Below are 21,327 nucleotides of genomic sequence, written 5' to 3'. Positions count from 1 at the left end.
ATCAGCGCAGCCCACATCCTCGCCAGGGGCCGCCCCCGCCCGCCGCCGGGCGGCTCGTACCACTCCCGTCTCCCGGGGGAGCCACGGCTGCCGCTTCTCGGACAGCCCCGCCGCCGCCCGCTCCCCTCCGGATCCCCATCCTCCTCCCGATCTCTGCTCTCGCTGTCTGTTTTTCGGTGTCCGCAGCGGGTGCCTGTGTGGCTGAGGCCGCCTCGCAGCAGACACCGGCCTTCCCTCCTCCCCCGTCGCGTGGAGCGATGGTACGGTCCGGGGCGGGGCGCGGGGCGGAAGCGGCGCCGTGGCGCAGGCGGCGGGCGGCATCATGGCGGCGCCGGGTGAGGCGCGGGCTGGGGAGGGGGTGGCAGGGAAGGGAAGGGCTGGGCCAGGCTGGTGGGTAACTTGCTTCTCTCTCCGCAGGCCCACGGTTGCGCCTGGCGGCGACCGTCGCCCTCCTCTTCCTCGCTGGTGCCCAGGCCCTCGCCCCCAGCCACCGCCTCACCGCCCGCGACCTGGCCCGGCTGAGGGCGGCGCTGGAACGGCCTTTCGCCGACCTGCAGGCCGCCTTCTACTCCATCGTGGGCCTCGGCAGCCTGGGGGTGCGGGTGGCAGACGAGAAGGTGAGCGGTGGAGAGCCGGCGGTGCTGCTGCTCCACAGCCCTCGCTGTGCTGAGGAGCCGTAGGCGGAGCGCGGCAGCAGAACGGGAGCCACAAGGAGTTCTATCTGGCGAGCTCCCTTTTGTCAGGATCGTGAGGGAAGCGTGAAGCATACGTCTGTTATGTTCTTAGCAAGTATCAGAGCAAATAGCTGGTAATTGCTGACAATCCTTCAGGTGTGCTGTTTGAATAAATTGCGTCTTTGTCTGGGCAATAACGTGCCATGGGCTCTCTTACACTTACTGCCTATAAACGGTGGTTTCAGGGCTCACTTTTCCATAGCCTGTGGTGATATTACTGGAGCTATCAGTTTGCTCCACTCTTTTGTGAAACAGATTTCTGCCTGTGGCATGTTTGCTTCGCTGGCCAGTTAAATAGAGCTCTCATTATTTCATTTCACTTCCCACGCTGAATTCAGTCAGGTCACTTGATCTTTGTATTTTTGTATATAAGATATGTTCCCTGGTGTGCTAGAAACAAAGACTTGTGGTATAAGCATGATGCTTACTGCCCTTTCATGCCTTTAAGTCATTCTAGTTCAAGTATCATGGGTTGTCCTTGTAATAACCTGCTTACGTAGTCATTCCTGCTTATGTGCACAGGCATGCTTACCTGTGCGCCTGAGCTGTAAGCATAAGTTTGTTTTTTCCTCCAAAATTCAGATAGTTTAGCAGTTCTGAACTATTTAGGCTTAGTTTCATTTTGAGTGTTGTGCATTTGCACTACAAACTCTTAACTGTGAGGCTCCTGAAGATGTAGTTCACTACACCGCACACCTCGCTGTGGCCGGTTACTGGTCATCTGCGGGCTGGGCTGGGAACTGCTGCTTTCATTTATGTCGGTGTGGCTGGGTTTTTTTAATAGTTCCTAGTTTTGGCAATGATAATACAGCGTTTGCTTCTGCAGGTAAACAATAATTATTTGTTGTTTGAGGTTTGTGATGAGACTTTTTTTCTGGGCAGTGTACCTCTTTGTGGGGTGAAACAATTTAAAAGGTAGAGGTAGTAAAAATAACAGCTAGGCATAACACCTGAACCTATATCAGGGAGTGTAGTGATAGAATGAGGTGTAGCAATTTCAGACTGAAAGAGGGGAGATTAAGATTACATAATAGGAAAAAATTCTTTACTCTGAGGCACTGAAACAGGTTTCCCAGAGAAGCTGTGGCTGCCCCATCCCTGGAAATGTTCAAGGCCAGGTTGGATGGGGCTTTGAGCAACATGGGCTAGTGGGAGGTGTCCCTGCCCAACCCATGGGGTTGGAACTGGATGGTCTTTAAGATCCCTTCCAACCCAAACCATTCTATGATCCCTAGATAACTGTAGCATGAAAACCCTGTCCTACTTGTAATACGTAAATCACTGGTCTTTGAATATGAGCTGTTAAATTTTTGGTTATTTTCTGGTTAAAATGGATTCTTAAATTATCTATCTAGTTGTCAGTTAATAAGCTGGCTACAGATTAATGAGCAGTCTCATTGCTTTGCCTTCATACTGTAGCTGCTTACCCGACTTCTCGTTCTCTATGCTTTGAAATTCTATATTCTGCATCCATTAGTGATTGTGTGTAATATACATCTGGGAAGGAAGCTCGCCCACAGAATTTCTCTTCGTCTGTTCTCTATCCTGGGAGATTTTTCCCTACTAAATATACCTGTGGGACTTTTATTTTGATAGATTTTATAATTATACTCAATTTAAATCTGAATTCTGGTTGCAGTAGAGTTTATGTGAAAATCACTTATCTCTTTTATCAGGAAACAGCTTTGTTCCTGTGCAGCACTTAGCAGAGTAGGATCTGGGGAGTTCTAGGCTCTGCTGCATAGCAAATATTGCTATTCATTTGCCTTTTTCGGTATAAAAGTGCACAGTGGTGTACATGAAGTTGTCTCAGAGTATCATTTAAATCAGTGGCTTAAGTCAAGACTGTTGTTGTAAGTTAACTTCTGTTTCTTCGCAGGCTGCATGCAATTTCATCAAATCTCATGTGGACTCCAGCAGTGTCGATTCCCTGTTCTACGCTGCACAGTCCATCCGGGTCCTGTCTGGCTGCGAGGTGAGTTTGGAGCCCTGAGCCCTGATAGTTGACAGCAAAACTTAAGGATTTAATTAAACTAAAAGGTAAAGAATGGGAAGGGGCTTTTTCCCAAAAGCTTGTAGTAGTTCACCAGTCAAGTGTGTGGCTCCAGGAAGAAATTGGTGGTGGCTAGGTGGCCTTGTTTTTTCAAGTGTGAATCAATGTGTTCCCTGTGTTCTTCCTCAGGTTACCATTTCAAATGAGACCAGGGAGCTGCTGCTTGCAGCTGTCAGTGAGGATTCCTCAATCACCCAGATCTTCCATGCCGTTGGGGCCCTGAGTGGCTTTGGCCTTCCTTTAGCATCTCAAGAAGCACTTAGTGCTCTTACTGCTCGTCTTAGCAAAGAAGAAAACGTACTGGCGTAAGTCTTTCAGACAGAAGTTATTCATTGTTGCGAGTGTATCCTCTAAGCAGTTGGATTTAGAAGTAAAGGGTATTTTAACACTTAATTTTTGTAATATAGATGTAGTAAAGTAGGTGCTCTGTTGTCATTTGATGTATTTGTCTAGTTCATTATTGTCCCTCTGGGGGAATGAAAAATAAGTTTTTGGGCTATTTTTTGTGTGATTTTTGCAAATGAGCTTATGTATTCAGTTTAGTTTGAGAATAACGGTCAGTAAAGAAGGCATCCTGAAGAAGCCTTCGCTTTTTAAAGGATTTGCAATGAATTTTTTAGTTAATACCCAGCCATGGTTCTGTGTCATTTAGGGTTGCAATAGACTTAATGCTCTTCCTCAGCCCTGTTGTTTGTAGGTTGGGATGCTTGTTCTGTGAGGTGGAAAAAAACATGCCAGTAAGCAGGACAAATCTTACCAAAGATTTAAGTAATTTAACTGTGAAATGAGAGAATAGAGACTTCCTTAGCTAGGGAAGAAAAGGGAACTTTAGAACTTGCTTTTTTGAACAAAAAAAAAAATGTAGTCCTGGAACGCTCAGTAGCAAGTTTGGGGATCTGTGCTATGCAGTGATCAAAGTTTGGTTTCTTCTCTGCCTTTGGATCTATGAGTTTATTGCAGCACTGATGAAGCTAAAGTGGTGTTCCCTAATGAATTCCATTAAATCACCCAATTTAATCACCTGTTTCCATTAAATCACCTGATTCATTGCCTTGAGTCAACTGAAAGCAGTAACAGCTGTTTTACCCTTCATTCAGAATAGAAACTGTAGTTGCTTTGATTTGAATGATTCTTGGCTTCTAAGGAAGGAAAATCATATAATTGTTTGGTTTTGTTTGTTGTTGTTTAAGAACCATCCAGGCTTTGGAGACGGCATCTTACTTGTCCCAGCAGGCAGATCTAAGTGGCATTGTTGAGGAGATAGAGGTAGGAACACGCTATGCTCTCTAATCAGGAATTTGTTAGACCTCTGTAATACTACAAGATGTATTAATGTGAAAAGCAAAATGAAAACCCAACCTGGCTAATTCCTTGCCTGCATGATGTGGGTTACCTTGGCTCTTCCTTTCAAGCAGATATTTCTTCTGGGCTTTTAACTGTTTCACAGTGGACTTGAAACACAGAAAGGCATGACTTTTAAATATAATTAAATCCATTAAAGGCTGGAGGTTTCTTTTTCTTCCTGTTACTAAATTACTATTACAAAATACCTCCGTGATCCCATACAGATATTCTTGATTACGGGCCTAACAGTAGAGTTAATTTCTGTAGATCTACTAGAATGCAATTTAAATTGTAATAACTCTTTCTGTCAGGATCTTGTTGCTCGCCTGGATGACTTGGGTGGAGTTTATCTGCAGTTTGAAGAAGGAATTGAGACTACTGCGCTGTTTGTTGCTGCTGCCTATAAGCTGTCAGACCATGTGGGTACAGAGCCAGCAATGAAGGAGGTCTGTATCTGCCTCTTCCTCCCTTCCACGCTGTAGCTCACAAAAAGGATTGCCCTGTCCCTATTGTGCAGTACAAGAGGCCGCTATAACTGGCTAGAGTTTCTACTGGAAAAAATGAGCATGCTCCTTGGAAAAGGACGTCTCAGGGAAAGCTAAGTAACAGAATGTAGGAGGAAGTTCCAACTTTAAGATCACAGGCTGAATTTGGTTTGTTTTTTAACTTTTTTAAATGTACAGAAGGAAATTGCAAGTGAGGCCTAGTTTTTCTTTGTTTATTAAGACAAGCTGTTGAGAAAACCTCTCTTGTTCCAGAGTTTGTTCTGGTATTTGGCACTTGTCTAGTACTTTCCAGCATTTCAAAGTGTTTTGCAAATGTTATTTGCCTGTGAGGAAATGCGGGCACCAAACCATGAGTTTGCTACTCATGTTGTCTCCCTGTCGGGCACCCCACACACCTACAGGAATTCAGATGCAAAAACTTGTCCAAAATGAAAGACTGTTGGAAAATTCTTTTGAGCTTGATTAAGTTAGAAATCATTACTGCAAGCTATCCACTTAGTATTTTTTTTCCACAAGTTAATTGAGTTAGATATGCTTTTGATTGAGAATGGCAGCTCCCTAAAGCACAAGGCAAAGTGGCAGGGTTGAGACCGAAGCCAGTGTAAGACATCTGAGTTCATTCCTGGCTCTCTTCCATGCTGCTGCCAAACAGACTAACGCAAAGTAATTTTGATGTCATTTTTGAGGTGGTGATTCTGCTACACAACAATTCAAACTGTCAGCGTCCAAATGATGTTTAAAAAAAAAAAGACCAATTAAGGAAAATAATTTTGTGTTGTTTCAGAATTGTGCTGTCAGAAGTGCTATTGTTGGGTCTTAAAGGTTTCTCTCTTGTGAATGGTGAGGGTGCCTCCAGAATGCCACACAACTCTCTTTAAAAATTATCATGTAGTATCTGCAAAAATAGCTCCCCTCCCCCCAACTTAAATGAGAGTGTCAGTTGCTAATTAAGTCAGTCTGGAGCTATGCCATGCCCTCCATGTAAATAAAAAACACTGCAGGATTTGCACTGTGTGGGAGTTCTGTAGTATCTGTCTGGATGCTTTCTTTAATTATGTCATCTATGTTGGTATTCATAAATGCAAGTAGTAGGGTGAAAATTTGAGATGCAGTGGATTTCATTTTTAAGTGTTCTTTGTACATTACTAAATTGTACGCTGATTGCTTTATTTGGGATTGTCTTTGATTATTCTCATTTCTGATTAGAATTTAGCCCACAATCCTTTGCTTGGACTAAAGTACAGGGAACCAAACCCTCCGTTTGCTAGACTAGCAGGGAGTAATGGAAGAATCTGAATACTGTGGCATACCCTGTGGAGTGTGGCTCAGAGACACTAACCCTACGAAGTCAGACTGCAAAACCAGCTGGGGGACGTGGTCCCACTCCAACTTTGGAGAGAACAAATTAGCTTAGGCACATCCTGGAGGCAGAGCTGGCTCTGTGCTCCTGGTGGTACTGCTTTAAAGCTAATCCTCTTAGCTTGAGGACACTGCTGAGCCTAAGGGGATAACCCTGCGTGGGCCTAGACTGGCTCCTTCCAGAACCATTAGGATGCTTTGCATCACCTCTCGATGGCCTTCCCAGCTTGGCAGGTAGCCAGGACATCTAGCCTAATCCTCCTCTGCTGTATGAAGACAGTTGTATGGCTCCTGGAGCCAAATTGTCTTTTTGCACCTGCACACAGTCTCCATAGTCGAGCTGACAGCATCTTCCATTCTGAAATGTGTAGTTTGAAGAGGTAGAGCCAAATCCTGGTTTTTGCAAGTTTCCAGCACAATTACAGCCATTATGGTTGGAACTTCCCAGCCAAGAATAAGAAAGCTAATGTGATATTCAAAAGGTAGCTAATTTTGGGTTACCTCATAACTTGAGTTATGGGCAAATGGGAAATTAAACAGTCTTTATGAATTGTGTTTTTATTAATAACATTATACTGAGCCAGTTTGCAGTGTTGTGGTAGGCTGCTGGTACTTATATGTGATTTGCTTTTCCTCTTTCAGGATCAAATTATCCAGCTGATGAATGCAATTTTTAGCAAGAAAAACTTTGAGATACTCTCAGAGGCCTTCAGCGTTGCTTGTGCTGCAGGTTCTTTATCCCGGAACCGCTACCACTTGCCTGTCATTATTGTTCCCGATGGACCTGCAGCTGTGTCTCACCATCAGCCCGTACTCAAGGTGAGTCCTTAGCCTCAAATCTTAACTCATCTCTTGGCTTCATCTTTAGTATTGTAGGTCTGGGCTGACTGAACGTGTAAGGTGATGTCTTTCATTTTTAGCTCCGGGATTCAGTTTCCAGTAAATCTGGGGTTCTAGTGCTTTTTATGAAGTCATCCTTAGGAATCTCTCCTTACCCAGGGCTTACCCAGACACTACCTTGAAAAGGCACTGCTGATTACAAACTTTAGCTTTCCTGGTTATGTTAGGAAGAAGTAGGTGAATCTGGGATGCTGGGCAGGGAGAATTCGGGGTGTATAATGCAGAGGGGTAGTGAGTCGTCTGTGCTTCTGCATTCCTTCTGGGACAACAGGTTTCACAGAAATTCTTGGGTTTTTCTCTTGTAGCTACAAGTAACTGATGTTATGTCCCAGCCACTGACTCAAGCTTCTGTAAAGCTTGACTACGCCAAGTCTGCATCGAGCAAAGCCACTGTCCTTCAACAGACAGCATTTACTCTGTCAGGGTAAGAAAATCTTATTTTTACAGTTTGTAAGGCAAACAGGTGTTATTTAAACAGTGTTGGACTTATTTTCCTTATGTGTTCTTCCACCAGAGAAATGTCTGTATGATGGAAAACTCATAACACTGTAGTTGCGTTTGGTTGGTAGTGGGTGACTTGGCATGTTTGGTGGTGATGGTGAATTCCTGTTGCTTTTTCTTTTGATTGGGAGTGGAGAATTGCAACATTCTTCTGACTTTGGGGGCACTTTTAAGAATTCCTTTCCTGCTGCACTTAGCCATGTTAGTTTTGTGCGGCGTTTGACTATTTGCCTGCTTAATCTAGCATATTTGGAGACGTATTGGTAGTAAGATGTTACCTATTTGTAGGCTGCTGTTAGTATCCTAGAGGACACTTAACACCTTGCTGCTTTTGTTATAGAGACGTCTTTGAGCTGAACTTCATGAATGTGAAACCTGCAAGTGGATATTATGATTTCTCTATCAGTGTTGATGGAGATAAGCGATTTATTGCTAACAAAGTTGAGGTGGGTGTGCTTTTTGATGGCATTTTAATTCTGTGCCTCTTTCACTGAAACGGCTTTTTCTTTATACCCATTAAGGATGTTGTCAGTTTTACGGCATTTTTATCACATGTTTTTCTGTAATGAATTGGATTTTGACTCAGGATTATGACCAGTAACCAGATTAATATATGATCAAAAGAGATTTGTGTAAATGTCAAAACTGACATCACTTAGATGCTGATCTGACAGTGTATGAACAAAGGCTAACAGTGGAAGTGTTTATGTAGCAGCCCAAAGTAGCTATGCAAAAATGATTACTAAGAATGTTAGTTCTGCAGAGCATTCAAGATTTGAGTCTGCAGGTTTCAAGGCTTGGCTAGCAGTTGTCTGGTGATTGCCTGATGTATGGAAGCTGAGCGTTTGTTGTCAGTTTATATAAGCTCTAGAGCCCTAGAAAAGAGTCAAGGGGGTGTTTTGGCATCTCCTAACTGTGTATATCATGTTGCATTTGTAGTGGAGAAATAGTGACCAAAGCAAGTGAAATCTTCATTTTGTGTTTACGTACCCCCCCTTTTGGTGGCAAAAGCTGTTATACCCCATCTTTCAGAAGAAGTTTTATACAAACATTCAGAGTTTTACTTTCCTCAAGTTTGTTACAGTGAGAAGAATGCAACATCTGTGTCTATTCATATAGTCACTTCAGTGTCAACAGCGGAGAATGCTCTTCTCCAATGATGTCTGTTCTCAGGGTTAGTTTTTGCTCCAATCGCCTATTTAAGGAAAAGATTAGTTTTTAAAGTCTTCCAACATAGTCAGCTTGGAGTGGAGGTGGAGGAAGATGCTTATTTACAACTGCTGACCTTTACTCCGTGTATCAAATTGATGTTGTCGTTGTATTAGTAATGGCACTTAGGAGTGTCAAAAGGGCATTGATTGGTGCTGCTTAAGCTCGCTGCTGGCACACAGAGGTACCAGTAGGAATGCATTAATGCTGGAGCAGCTTTGTGTGAACTGCTTCTAATAAGACACATTGTTATGGGGGAGGACTGCTGGGGGAGCTGCTTTTTTTTTTTTCCTTACTGTTATTAGCATTAATTGTCCTTAATGCACCATCGTTTTGACAGTAATGAGCTAAATCAGTGGGTTATTACTCCAGGCAGAGACTGCATTTCCTGGCATTAAAATATTTGAGAGCTGTTTGTGTACTGTTCAGTTGGAGGGGCTGTGTGCAGCAGCTCTGAGTTGCCTTCACATTAACTTTTTTTAAATGGATATTTCATTAGTCTATCTTTCTTTGCTCCCATCTTAAAACAACCTAAGGTTTTACTAAAGTTAGCCTGAATAGTCGACATGCTAATGGATCTAGTTCCAGGGGTAACCTCTGTCTTAAATTACACTTTTTATTGCAAAGGAACTGCCAAGATTGTTGTGTTTGAAGTCTGACCTGAATAGTTTGGTTTGTGTTTTTTACATGTTCTTCCCACCGGTTCTCTGTGAATTATTTTTCAGCGTGAGGGTGTGGGGCTGCTTCACATGAGCAAACCTGTAATAACAAATTGTAGTATAGGTTGAAAAATATCTTGGCAATGAAACTTTAATTCTCCAGGGGAGCGTTTGTAAGCTGTGAGAACAAATGTGCTAATTAAAAACTACAGACTGCAGTAACTGCTTATGTTTGAGAGAAGGACTGAAATCGGTCAAACCCGCCGAAGTTCGCTGCCTGGATGGTCTGTGGTTTGGGAGTGGGGAGAGAGCAGGGAGTTATTTCTCTGCTCGGGGTGTATCCAGCACTTAGCACAAAGGAGTGTGATAAATGGCGGGGCCTTATTGGCTGCCCTGTGCTAAGTGATAAATGCTGTGACTCCAAAGGAAGGCTTGCTGAGCAAAGTGCGCGTCTGTAGGAATGCTTTGGCTCTTGCCTGCTGGCAATAAAATCATCAGAAACCTGTCGGGCTTTAGGAGCCGACAAAGACACAACTGGTTGCTGTCCGGAGACCTCTCACGTCTCAAATTGCTATCCAGTAAGCAGAGGTGCATACGCATGGGCAGTTTTAACTTGTATCATATGTGATGTAATCTTTAGTAGCTAGTTTCTGCTAGTTTAAATGGAAAATGAGTTGGATTTGGATACCTGCCCTTTGGAGAACTGTTTTTAATGAAACAGCACAACTAACTCCAACATGACTGAGAAGCTGGTGTCTTCAGACCTGGGAGGAAGGGGTTGGGTTAGGGTTAGTGACTGATGCGGGAGCTTTGCCAGAAGGGTAAATTGCTGTAGATCCTTCTGTTCGGGTTAGGTTCTGTCTTTGGCTTAGTGTAAGACCCTCTTTGGGGAAGGGGACAGAAGAGGTTAAAGCTTTTTCAATGAACTTGACTGTAATTAGTTTATGTAGGGTGCTCTGAGTAATTTTCTGTTGTGCTTTGTTGCAGCTGAAAGTAAAAGTTTCCACGGAAGTTGGAATTACCAATGTAGATCTTTCTACTGTGGATAAAGATCAGAGCATTGCGCCAAAAACAACCAGGTAAAACAACTTGGTGTGTGTGAGCTTTTAAGGGGCAACTCTGGCTCTAGACTGGAGGTCTTCTGAGCTTCACCTACTGCAGCTAAAGCAAAGGAATCCTGTATTGGAATAACTACAGAGTTATACCCATGCTGTTTCTCTTAAACTCATGAGTTCGTTGAGAGAATACTGATTATTTTTATAGGTGGTTTTCCTTAATACTGAAGTAAGTACTAACAGAAGCCAGGCAACTTGAGTCTTCTGTTCTTTTGTGGGCACCTCTCCATAGCCAAAGCAAGTTAAAAGAATTATGTTAATTCTGGTATTACTGAGCTTTGGTAAAGATGCTCTAAAGCAACGTGTACACTGTATTGAGGGGGTGTGGCTGTACCATGTCTAGGTGTACCAGAATTTAATGGAATGGGTTTTTTAACTGACAGCAGTTATAATGTAATGTATAGAATCTGAGTTAGGTTGCACAGCCTCACTGAGGCCCCTCTGTGTGTGTTGGTACAGCCTTCCTGTGCTGAAGTTTGAGTGTCTGTGTTTTCTGTTCTGCTGCCATCACGCCTTTGGTTGTAGCATGGCCTTGGCTAAATGGAATGTGGGGTGTAGTATTAGCAAAACCTCCTTCTGCTGTTCCTTTGAACCTTAAAACAAACTACTGTTTTACTTGAAAATGGGCAAGGGATGTAGTTCACAAAAATCCTTCTAAAAATTCCATTCATTTTCTTTACATTTATGGTGGAAGAGAAAGATGTGTTAGTTTACCTGACTTTTTTATAAGATAGCTCATTATGCTGAGTAAACTGCAGTACTGCTAGACAGGCTTGCATGCCTCGGTTTCGTTGAATGCCAGGCCTTTTCTTGGAAGATCACCTCAGTTTTGTTTGGTTTTTTCCTCCTAGGGTAGCTTACCCAGCCAAAGCCAAGGGCTCGTTCACTGCTGACAGCCATCAGAATTTTGCTTTATCCTTCCAGCTGATAGACGTGAACAGTGGAGCTGAACTCATCCCTCATCAGGTTAGGACAAATTTTTGTCATTGCTGTGTCACTGAGATGTTCCATCTTGAAGCGTTTGAGGTGACAGTTGGTCTTTAAAAGATGTGATAGGTTTTGAGAGGCCTTAGGTTTCTGACATAGACTGTGAAACATCACTGATCTTGGTGGATTGGGAAGTGGATTCACTTGTTTGGGCTGTATGTTAAATGATGCCTTTTCTGTCGCTGGTACTGTGTCTTATTTAACTCAACAAAGTGAGTGCAGGTGGTCCACACTGGAAAAGCACACTTCTGATTTTTTTTTAATATAGATTGTTTGCTGATAAACTCCTTGAATATCGACTTTCTTTACAATTTTATTTTTGCTGTATAAAATAGAAAAAAGGAGGGGGGGGAACAGCAAAAACCATAGATGCATACATCCCTGTTGGGTGCAGTTATATATACCCTGTTGAGTAACGTGCAGTATATTGCCCTGTACCCCAGTGGGCCACTGGACAGTCTTGGTCCTGTGTTAATGTTACTCAGAGAGACACAGAACTTGGCTGATTTGAAGGGATCTAGACACCCGGGCTCCTAGTTTGTACTCCAAATTTTGTTAATATTGTGCTTTTGGGAGGTAAATCTCTGGTTTCACTGGCGCTTGTAAGCTCACTGTGAGATATTTCAGAAATCTTAACAATCTTTCCTTTCAGACTTTTGTCCGACTTCACAACCAAAAGACTGGCCAGGAGGTAGTGTTTGTTGCAGAACCAGATAGCAAGAACGTATACAAGTTTGAACTGGATACGTCTGAGAGAAAGACTGAATTTGACTCTGCCTCTGGTACCTACACTCTTTACTTGATAATTGGAGATGCCACTCTGGAAAATCCAATTCTGTGGAATGTGGTATGTAGCTGGAAATGTGGTGGTGTGGTTTTGAGATTACTGGCAGTTTGACAGGAGGGCATGGTACAGGCTTGGAAGAAAAAAGCTCAAGTGTCTTTGTTCTTTGTAGTGAACCAGAATCTTTTTGGCCACTTGTGGTCTCTGAGGTTTGCTGTTCGTTTTAAGTTTTTAAGTAAGCATCAAGGCAAGACTGAAATGAACGTTCATTTCATCATGTGGTGGAACAGAAATGCCAGAATGTTTATGGGTTTGATTGTAATTTCCCAGCAAGCACTTCAAGGTTTAGCCTTTCTGTGCTTGCTATGCTGGAAATAAGCCCAACTCTTAGTGATGGGTGAGTGGCATTACTGCCTTTGTTTAGGAGAAGTTGCTTCTTAAAAAAATCTGGTGCCTTTTTCTTAGTTTTCTTTAAAAAAAATCTTTTCAATCATAGATTGACAAATAGGGAAATAGGCCACAGTAATGGAATAGGTTTTATAAAACTTTTAATACATTAAAATCAAACTTCATGTAACTCTGTTATTTCATTTCAGGCTGATGTCGTGATCAAATTCCCAGAAGAGGATGCACCATCCACCGTCCAGTCCAAGAACCTCTTTGTTCCCAAACCTGAAATCCAGGTACAGTCAAAAACCAAAATTATGTGTGGAGATGGGGGGGCTAGACCTGCTAGTACTATCTGTTCTCATCATAATTTATTGTTGAAAAGTCATCTTTCATTAAAAAAAAAATAGTACTGTGTAAGTAATGTAACTAAAGGAAGACCAGAGTTACTGCTTAATGGAAAGAAATGTGTTGCAGTCCTCTGGAATATGAATAAATCACCTGTGTCCTACCTGTGAGAGGGCAACTGGCGATGCTAAGAAGGTTCAAATGTGGAAGTTTGACTAGGTGAGCACTGCAGAAAGCTCTCTGTTATGAAGATTTCTCTTGCTTCATTCCAGCCATCTGTGCTGATGACAAGCTAACAAGTGCTTCTGTGAGTGCAAGGAGAAGTTAACTGTGCAAGAGATCAAATGTGCAGAAACTGGAATAGCCACTACTTTAGTCTTTGCCTTACGAGGAATGCTTATCATCCAAAGGAACGTCTGGGAACAGCACCAGGGCTGCAGCTGCTGCTCTGGGGAGCCGAGAAGCTGCTCTGCTGGAATACTCCTACTTATGAGTTGGTTTTGTTTGTTTGCAGCACCTCTTCAGGGAACCTGAGAAGAGGCCTCCCACTGTGGTATCTAACACTTTCACAGCACTGATTCTCTCCCCACTGCTTTTGCTGCTCATTCTGGTGAGTGAACTGGGCCACAGAAGAAGAAATTTTTTTTCCCATCCAGTCCAAGGTGCCCTAGGAGGTTGGCCAGCTAAACTTTGTATTAAAACTCGTGGTCAATCATGACTAGCATGGCAGTACTGCAGTCGTAGCTAGCAAATGTCAGCGCAGAGCGTTGGTCAGGTATTGTTTCTTTCCTAAACTCTTGGGGTTTTCTGAGTTTATAGTCAAAACAGCAGAACGCTGCGGCCAAGTAGAAGTAGGTGGGGTGAGTATCTTCAGCGTGCTTCTGCTAGGGATGTTGAGTAACAGGGGGCACGTTAAGTTATAACTAACATTAGACACAGGAAAAAAAAAAGCAGCGATTCTGCCTGGCACTTAGTACATCCATCACAACATCTGTGTGACTTAATCCTAGCAGCTTGATTCCCATTTATGGACATAATTGGTATTTGTGTGTCTGTAGTTAAAACCTCTACTGCTACTCACTGTATCATCAGATCAGTATTTTGAACTTAATGCAATACAAAAATCTCATCTAGTCAAGTTAAATTAGTCCTTATTTGGAGGATTAAACTCATCGCTTGCTTGGCGGAAATTTCCCATTAGCTGGGCTTGCTGAAACCTGGCATTCAGCTAGTCATGTCCACTGGTCTCTGGGGTTCACAATATACATGTTGATGACACTTTAATGAAAAATCTCATTGCTTCTGCTCCTGTTTTCCATCCTTCATGCCTTTCTCTTTTGTGGTCTAAAAACTGAAATGTTTTTATGAGCACACATCTTGTATCTATAGCTGGTTTTTTGCTGTGTTCAAAACTAGAACTTTACCTTTTTTTGTCTTTTTAATTGAAATTAATTCAGCTGGATAGAAATAGCAATGTTTATTTTTCTGGAAAATTTAGATTTGGAGCAATACCCTCTCATCAGTTTAGGATAGATAATTGAGGAACTGCTTTCGGTCAGTCAGAATCGGCAGGAGAAATTTTCCCTAAAGGAGCTCAACAGTGCTGTCTTTGGCAAAATTACTACTGTCCTCTTGTAGTAGGAAACAAATGCTTCTGTAGAGAATATGCTGTATTTGTTGAAGTTAAAGCAAATGGGCTTGAAACATACTGATGTTTAAAATAAAAGCTTGTGTTTACGAGGCTGTTGTAACTCAGGTTTTGTTTCTTTTCCTTTTAGTGGATAAAGATAGGTGCCAACATCTCCAACTTCAGCTTTGCTCCCAGCACCATTGTTTTTCACCTGGGACATGCTGGTAAGTGCCCATCACTTATTGGGCTTTCTGCTTTGTTTGACCTCCTCACCTGGGAGTTACAGATGAGAGCCCTGGTGGTTAATGGTCTTGTGGTCTATTAACTATAATGACATAATAGCATAACATTTGTTCTCTTGTTTTCATCTGCCTTCCTGCTTTTTATGACTGTTAATATGGTGATAAACCTGTTTTGGCCATCAGCTTATAACAGCGGTCGTTATCTGGGCTCCTCTCACACACCATTTATCTGTACTTAATAGAACTTCTTATTTCCAGAGGTCACACTTTCTTTATTGCATGCTTATCCTTTGTAAGCAGGGAGTTTCTGTGGGGATTGAAACCTGCGGGACTGTGGTCTACATCTTTTCTTTAGAGCTCTTCCTCTGAAAGCTGCTCTTGTTCTTTGGCTGGACCAATTTTTTTTTCATCAATTTTATTTTACCTTTAGTTGCACAGTTATTTACTGTCTTGACAGAATTTCAAAAACATAGCAGGTTGGGAGAACATTGGATCTGTTTCCCAAATGATAGTGTGTTGCTTAATCCAAGCCAGTTTCCTACAAATTTGCGAAGGTTAATAACCTCTATTGAAATCCAGAGTATCCTCCTCCTTTTAATGTCTATAATATGTCCATAATTCTGCCACAAGAGGATTGGTTCCAAATATCAGTGTCACATTTTTCTCTAGTATGGAGACCCAGACACCTTCTTCCCCTGGCAGTAAAGTAGTCTTTAGATCTGCCGTTTCAGAGCTTCAGATGTGAGATAGAAACCCAGTGCTTAGGTGTGGCAGTACAACTTAACGATTGTTCTAAGGATAAGAAATGGTTTGACTTTGAAATGCAGTTTCAGCCATGGGCTCTGTCTTTTTTTCACAGCAATGTTGGGACTCATGTATGTCTACTGGACTCAGCTCAACATGTTCCAGACTCTGAAGTACTTGGCCATTTTGGGTGGCGTCACATTCCTGGCAGGCAACAGGATGCTGGCTCAGAAAGCAGTAAAAAGGTAAGCCAGGGACGAATGTGTTGGTGGGAGCTGCTTTTAAAGTCAGTGGGAAGGAGAGCATGTTGATGCTATCATGTGTCAGTAATTGATACAGTAATGAACGCTGCTTTTGATTCTTGGATCTTGTGTGTGGGGATGGGCTGCTCAGTCCCACTTTTGTGCCTGTTTTGAGAATAAGGGCTTGCACTGAGTAGGGCAATGAGCTGCTCTCACTGAGATGCAGCAAACTGCTCCTTCAGAGGGAATGGTGGCCACTTGCTGAAGCAATCAGGCGCACAGAGAAAGCAAAGGGTGGAAGTGTGTGTACATTGACATAGGGAAACCCCCATTTGGCACAGGTAAACCCACATTCACTGAGAAATTTGTTTTACTACATGGTATATCAAGCTCTTACAATATTGCTAGATAGCGAAAGCCAGTATAAATGCAGAAGAGGCCCAACTCTTCTGTAGCTATGCTTGTGAGATAAGTTTTAAGAGGAGGAAGGTAAGGTGGGGCATATCTGATTCCTGTCTTCCCCTCCCTAAAGGGGGATTGTAGAGAAAAGGGAAGCAGATGCTTATCGGAGGTGTGCAGCAACAGACAAGGAAAAACAGGGAAAATCCTGGTAAATGTTAGGGATACAACATTCATTTCTGTACTGGCATTGGACTGATTCTTCACACGTTTGTCTTCTGCCACGCAGTGTCTCATGAATGTGCCATGGCTTAGGCAGCCTGCAGGCAGTTTGCTGACCCAAGCTTCCAATACAGTGCATTAATTAGAGGTTGAGCCCTTTCCTCTCCTTCATTTCTGCCTCATGAGGTTTCCATGTGAGACTTAAGTTTTAGCTTTTTTGTACTAATGTAGAATTTGGCTTTGAAGATGATCTTGTTGACCTGCTTTGCCATCAAACCTGTCCTTTTCTTACTTTCCCCTTTTTGAGCCCCTAGGAGTTGTTTATCCTTGCAGACTTATTTGCATAGATATCCCTGGATTCTCACTATTTTTTAATTAAACTGTAATAAAACCAGGACAAGAGCTGTAAAAAATAAAAAAAAAAAAAAAACCACCAGAATTTAGTTTTGGGGGGTTTTGCATTGATTTGTTGTCTTTAAAACATCTCTACTTGTATGGCTGTAGCAGGGGAGATGATTATTGTAATTAACCCTTTCCATACCGTCCTTCTGGCTTTCTCAGCCTTGCTCCCTCGGTTGTCCAGCGCTCTCCACTGTGGCACTTTCTCTTGTTGGCATAACAGTTCCTACTGGGATTTTGTTGCCAACAGGGCTATGTTATGTCATTCAAATAATATTCCCTTTTTAATTTAAAGAGCGAGTATAAAATCATTATTAATTACAGATTGCCTAGGACACAAATTTGGGGAAAAAGAATACAATGAAGCTTACTTCTAAGTGTCTTCGCTCAACCAGGGCTTCTGTTAGCACATAAATGCAGGTGGTTGGTTCCTACTTCAAAACACTGCAGGGGGTGTCTGTTATGCTTTTTCACTGTAAATGACATGAAGCTGCAACTACAATGGCAAATTTGAAAGTAAAACTTCTACCTTAGGCTAAAGTTAAACCCTTTGTATGTGACTTTAAAGTTCAAAAAGACATCTTTTTGTTAACGCTCTGCTAGCCTGTCTCGGATGTTGAAGTGCAATGATAATTAACTAGATTGCACTTTGAGGCAAAGCTGCTGCTCCACTATGGAGGCAGCTGGCGGGCGTGGGAAGGGGACTGTATAAACCATCTTTTTACAGAAGTTACCAGAAGGCCTGGTTTTGCTTTTTGTGTTTCTGTCACTGGCTCTGGTTCCTGGAGCAGGGCTGCTTTTCTCCTTCCTATCTACTCTGAACTTTTTCTTCCTCTCTCCTTTTGGCAGGATCGCTGCAGAGCAGAGCAGTAGGTTGGCAAAGTATAGAACGCTGCGGTAAAAGGGGGTTTTGCTAGTGACCAGCTCTTCTAGAAGTAAGGGCCTTTTTTTGGAATTTGCCTTTCCCGGGCATGCTGCCTGTTCCATTTCACATCATCACTCACTCCTGGTACAAAAAGATACCTGAGCTGAAGGTGCTTCCTTCCAACATCACTTACTGGGCTTTAAATCAGTCCTTGGGTGTCCTTGGCTACAGCTGGGTTTGCATATTAGCAGTACGTGTCCTCTGTGACTAAATTGCCTTTGTGCAATTTCCTTAATCATCTGAAGTCTGTATGGTAACATGTGCACATGTGAATACACTGTCTTGGGTACCAAGCAGCTATAAACCTAGTTGAAGCAGTATTGTTCCTGTAAATAAGTTATTAGTAACGTCGGCTGGAGGAGGACATGAGGAGGATGGCTGATATCTGGGCTGTTCCCATCCTGCTGTTGGTACCCCCTATCCCCATCTGCAGTGTTTTGGTTATTCAGCTGCCAGGCACTCTTGAGTGCTGAATTACGTCCTTGCTTGGGGTGGTAAGAGCTCTGTGTGCAGCAGAGCCAGGTCAGCACCACCTCATTCAGCTGAGAACACGACCAAGTCCAGGGTTCACCCTTCTATTAGACTGAACTGGTCACGATGGCTCAGTCAGCAGTGGCAGCAGCCCCCTCCATTCAATACCAGCATCTGATAGGTCTCCATTGTCACTTACCAGTGCAAAGTCCTTCACTTCCTTGCATTCTGAGCAGGTAAGGTCCCAGTTTGCTACATCCACCGTGGCACAGGAGGCAGGACTGCCTGCCGCTCTGCATGCTGTCCAATTCTGAATGTGCGTGTGTGGCTTCGTGCCTCGTTCAGTGCACTCTTTTATTTTGGGGAAGGGAGAGAGCATCTGGGACAAATCCTGTGATGAGACTGAAATCACTGTACAACGTGCTGCAGTGGTACATCTCACGAGCGTCTGCTTTCTCTTATGTTCACAGTCAGTGCTCCAGGCACACACACACAGCACGTTGAATGGAGCTCAGGTTTTTTTGTGCCAAACAAAACCAGCGTGGGTGGCCGTGTCACAAAAATGATGTGCACTGTGGTATAAACTCCTGTCTGCAGATCAGATAGTATGATGGAGGATGGTTTCATGGAAATCACCTACGGAGAATTTGGCATCATGTCCCATAGAAAAACACCCTGTTACTATCTCTTCTTTCCCTGGAGTGTTTTGAGGTATTTGAGCACAGAACAAGCTATGACAAGTAAATGAGGAGGAACTGGAGATGGCTGTCGCTTGTTCTCATAGGTGAATGCTGGCTGCATCCCGGCCGCATTTGCTGGTATTGTTCTGGTCCCTGGACACTTCTTGTTACCATAGCTCTGGGCCAATGATTTTCAGCTTTTTAGTGGCCTGTTACCAAATGCCTCACGTTCTCCACAGCTTGCATGTTTTCTGTTTCCCAGCCTGGTAATTTAACTCCTTAATTCCCCATGGGCTGTGAGTAATACTGCAAATAACTTATTACCCACAAACAGTAAGTTGGGTTTTGCTGCCATGTGCAGTCACAAGCATTTGTCCTTATTGCTGGGTTTTCTGCTGCCCCAGTTACGTCAGCTAAGACTGTATTGTTGCCAGCTTCTAGGCTGGACTGTCAAGCGCTCAGCATCTGTAGCTATGCCCTTGTCTGGCATCTTGGAAGGGAAAAGGACCCCAAAAAGGTGGGTCTACTGGGCCCACATTAGACTACTTCATCTTCTTGGGGATGTGAAGATCTTTGTGTTTACGTGGACTAGCTGATTCCAAGTGGATAGATTGCTCCTTTTTAAAGTAGAAGAGCAGTTAAAGTACCTGCAGGCTTTGCATTAAGTCCTGCTTTTTTGTTCAGTTCTGTATTTCACAAGGCTCATTCATCCCTTTTGCACCAGTAATTAACCTTCATTTTGTCTGACTGTTTCCATCCTCCTTGAATTCAGTCCTCTGTTCCATTGCAGTACTGGCTTTATCACTCCGACAAGCTTCCTTTGAGAGAGAATGAGGGGTGTGGGGACACTTTTACTGCGCAAGGAAGTGCTTTGTTGGCTGGGAGAGTTAATTTTTCGGGTTTTTCTTTCCAGGACACACTAGTACCAGAAGAATGGAAGAAATGGGGAAAAACAAAGCAAATGCCTTCAGAACAGAAGTGAATAAATAACTGAAAGACCTGAAGAAGGAAGGCAGAAGCAGATTTTTTTTTTAATATTAAGTCAAAAGGGTGCCAGTTATCCTTTTCCTTTTTTTAAAATCTGATTTTCATCGTTGTGTTCATGCTACTTGTGTGCTTTTCATATGAATCCAGAAAATCCTTTCTTCCCTGGATCCTCCCCCCTCTTTCTCCCAGGACATTTGAATATCCATTAGAAAAAGAGGAAAAAGAAAGTATAATTCTGCCTTTCCCCAGGTGCCCTCTCCTCATCCTGAACGATTTGTGAATAAAGAGGAAAGAATGGTCCTGAATTTTGGGGTTTTTTGTGGTTTTTTTTTTGGCTGTCTCAGAGGCTCTGATTGGAAGTTGGGCTCACATGAGAATGAAGAGAGCTTTTTCTGGTGGGTAATTTTGTGTATGAGTCATTGCTGTGTGAAGCTTCCTGTTCTTTCATGTCCTTTCCCAGAGGGACATGTTTATTGGGGGGGGACTTCCCACTCCTGCCTGTCCCTTGTGTGACGCTGTCATCTGCATTTCTTGACTAATGGCTCTTCTCTCTGACTTCAGGATGGCATCAGGCTGGGATGTGCTGAGTTGCTGTGGGTCCTCGGGCTCCAGCCCTTGCGGGGAGCCAGCTGCAGTGCTGGTGTCCCTGGCTGTGTCTGACCCCTGTGGCTTTGGTGGGTCCCTTGAGTGGGTTCACTTTCTTTCCAGCCTCTGGAAGTAACCGTTTCACCTCAAATACGAGTTTGATTGAGGTTATTGTCTCTGTTCTTCCATGAAACCAAATGCTATGTGGCCACATTTGAGTTATTTGACTTCTAACTTAGAATCAGAGAATGGTTTGGGTTGGAAGGGACCTTAAGGACCACCTAGTTCCAACCCCTCTGCCCTGGGCAGGGACACCTCCCACTAGACCAGATTGTTCAAACCCCCATCCAGCCTGGTCTTGAACATTTAACTTTTCAGTAATTCATTAATGAGTTCATTAATTAATGAACTCCTCAATTACTTACCACCTTCAAGACACTAAACAGTGTTGAGGCAGCAGACTTGCGTTTTATTGAAGGATAGTAATAACCAAAGGCCAAAATCTCCTCCTGATAAGCAACTTCCACGTAGGAAACTTTAACAGTTGCTCCCTCCCCTGCATCTGTGTGTTGGCTTCTGTTTGTCCCATGTCAGACCGGTTTCTTTAAAGGCCTTTTGGCAAAGGAACTTTATCAAATGTCTCTTGGAGATCCAAGAAAATTATATCAGCCAGCAAGCATGTGGATAAAGGGGTGTGGAGCCAAATCCTCCAAAGAACCTCACATGTGTGAGACATGACTCCGCTTTATAAAAGCCATCTTGCCTCTTCCCCGCTGCAGTTGTTCACACTTAGCTCACTCTTTCTGTTCTTTGCAATAGTTCCTACCCCTTTGTTCATTGTGAACATTGTACTGGATGCCATAGAGGTTTAATGAACTACCACTTCGACCTCCCCTGCACTCCTTCAAAAACCTG

At 43.1% G+C, this 21,327-nt stretch overlaps 1 protein-coding gene across 2 annotated transcripts; it reads left to right on the top strand.

Moving 5' to 3' along the window:
* The first annotated feature begins 271 nt into the window (after positions 1–271).
* Positions 272–20,132, top strand: RPN2 (ribophorin II). Of its 2 annotated transcripts, XM_063350172.1 has the most exons (18): positions 272–335; positions 418–617; positions 2,614–2,709; positions 2,917–3,092; positions 3,978–4,053; positions 4,443–4,577; positions 6,639–6,815; positions 7,202–7,320; positions 7,738–7,843; positions 10,253–10,344; positions 11,232–11,346; positions 12,020–12,214; positions 12,748–12,834; positions 13,401–13,496; positions 14,665–14,740; positions 15,618–15,747; positions 17,614–17,699; positions 19,754–20,132. In XM_063350172.1, exons 1-17 carry the CDS (start codon positions 323–325, stop codon positions 17,663–17,665), a joined length of 1,941 nt encoding a protein of 646 aa, XP_063206242.1. In that variant the 5' UTR covers positions 272–322; the 3' UTR covers positions 17,666–17,699; positions 19,754–20,132. The 2 variants fall into 2 exon arrangements, with proteins under 2 accessions (XP_063206242.1, XP_063206243.1); XM_063350173.1 differs by lacking the exon at positions 17,614–17,699.
* The last annotated feature ends 1,195 nt before the right edge of the window (positions 20,133–21,327 follow it).

This window comes from Chroicocephalus ridibundus, chromosome 12 (genome assembly GCF_963924245.1).
Source record: "Chroicocephalus ridibundus chromosome 12, bChrRid1.1, whole genome shotgun sequence".
Taxonomy (NCBI): domain Eukaryota; kingdom Metazoa; phylum Chordata; class Aves; order Charadriiformes; family Laridae; genus Chroicocephalus; species Chroicocephalus ridibundus.
Note: the sequence above shows the minus strand (reverse complement) of the source record. Positions and strands in the feature narration are given on the sequence as shown.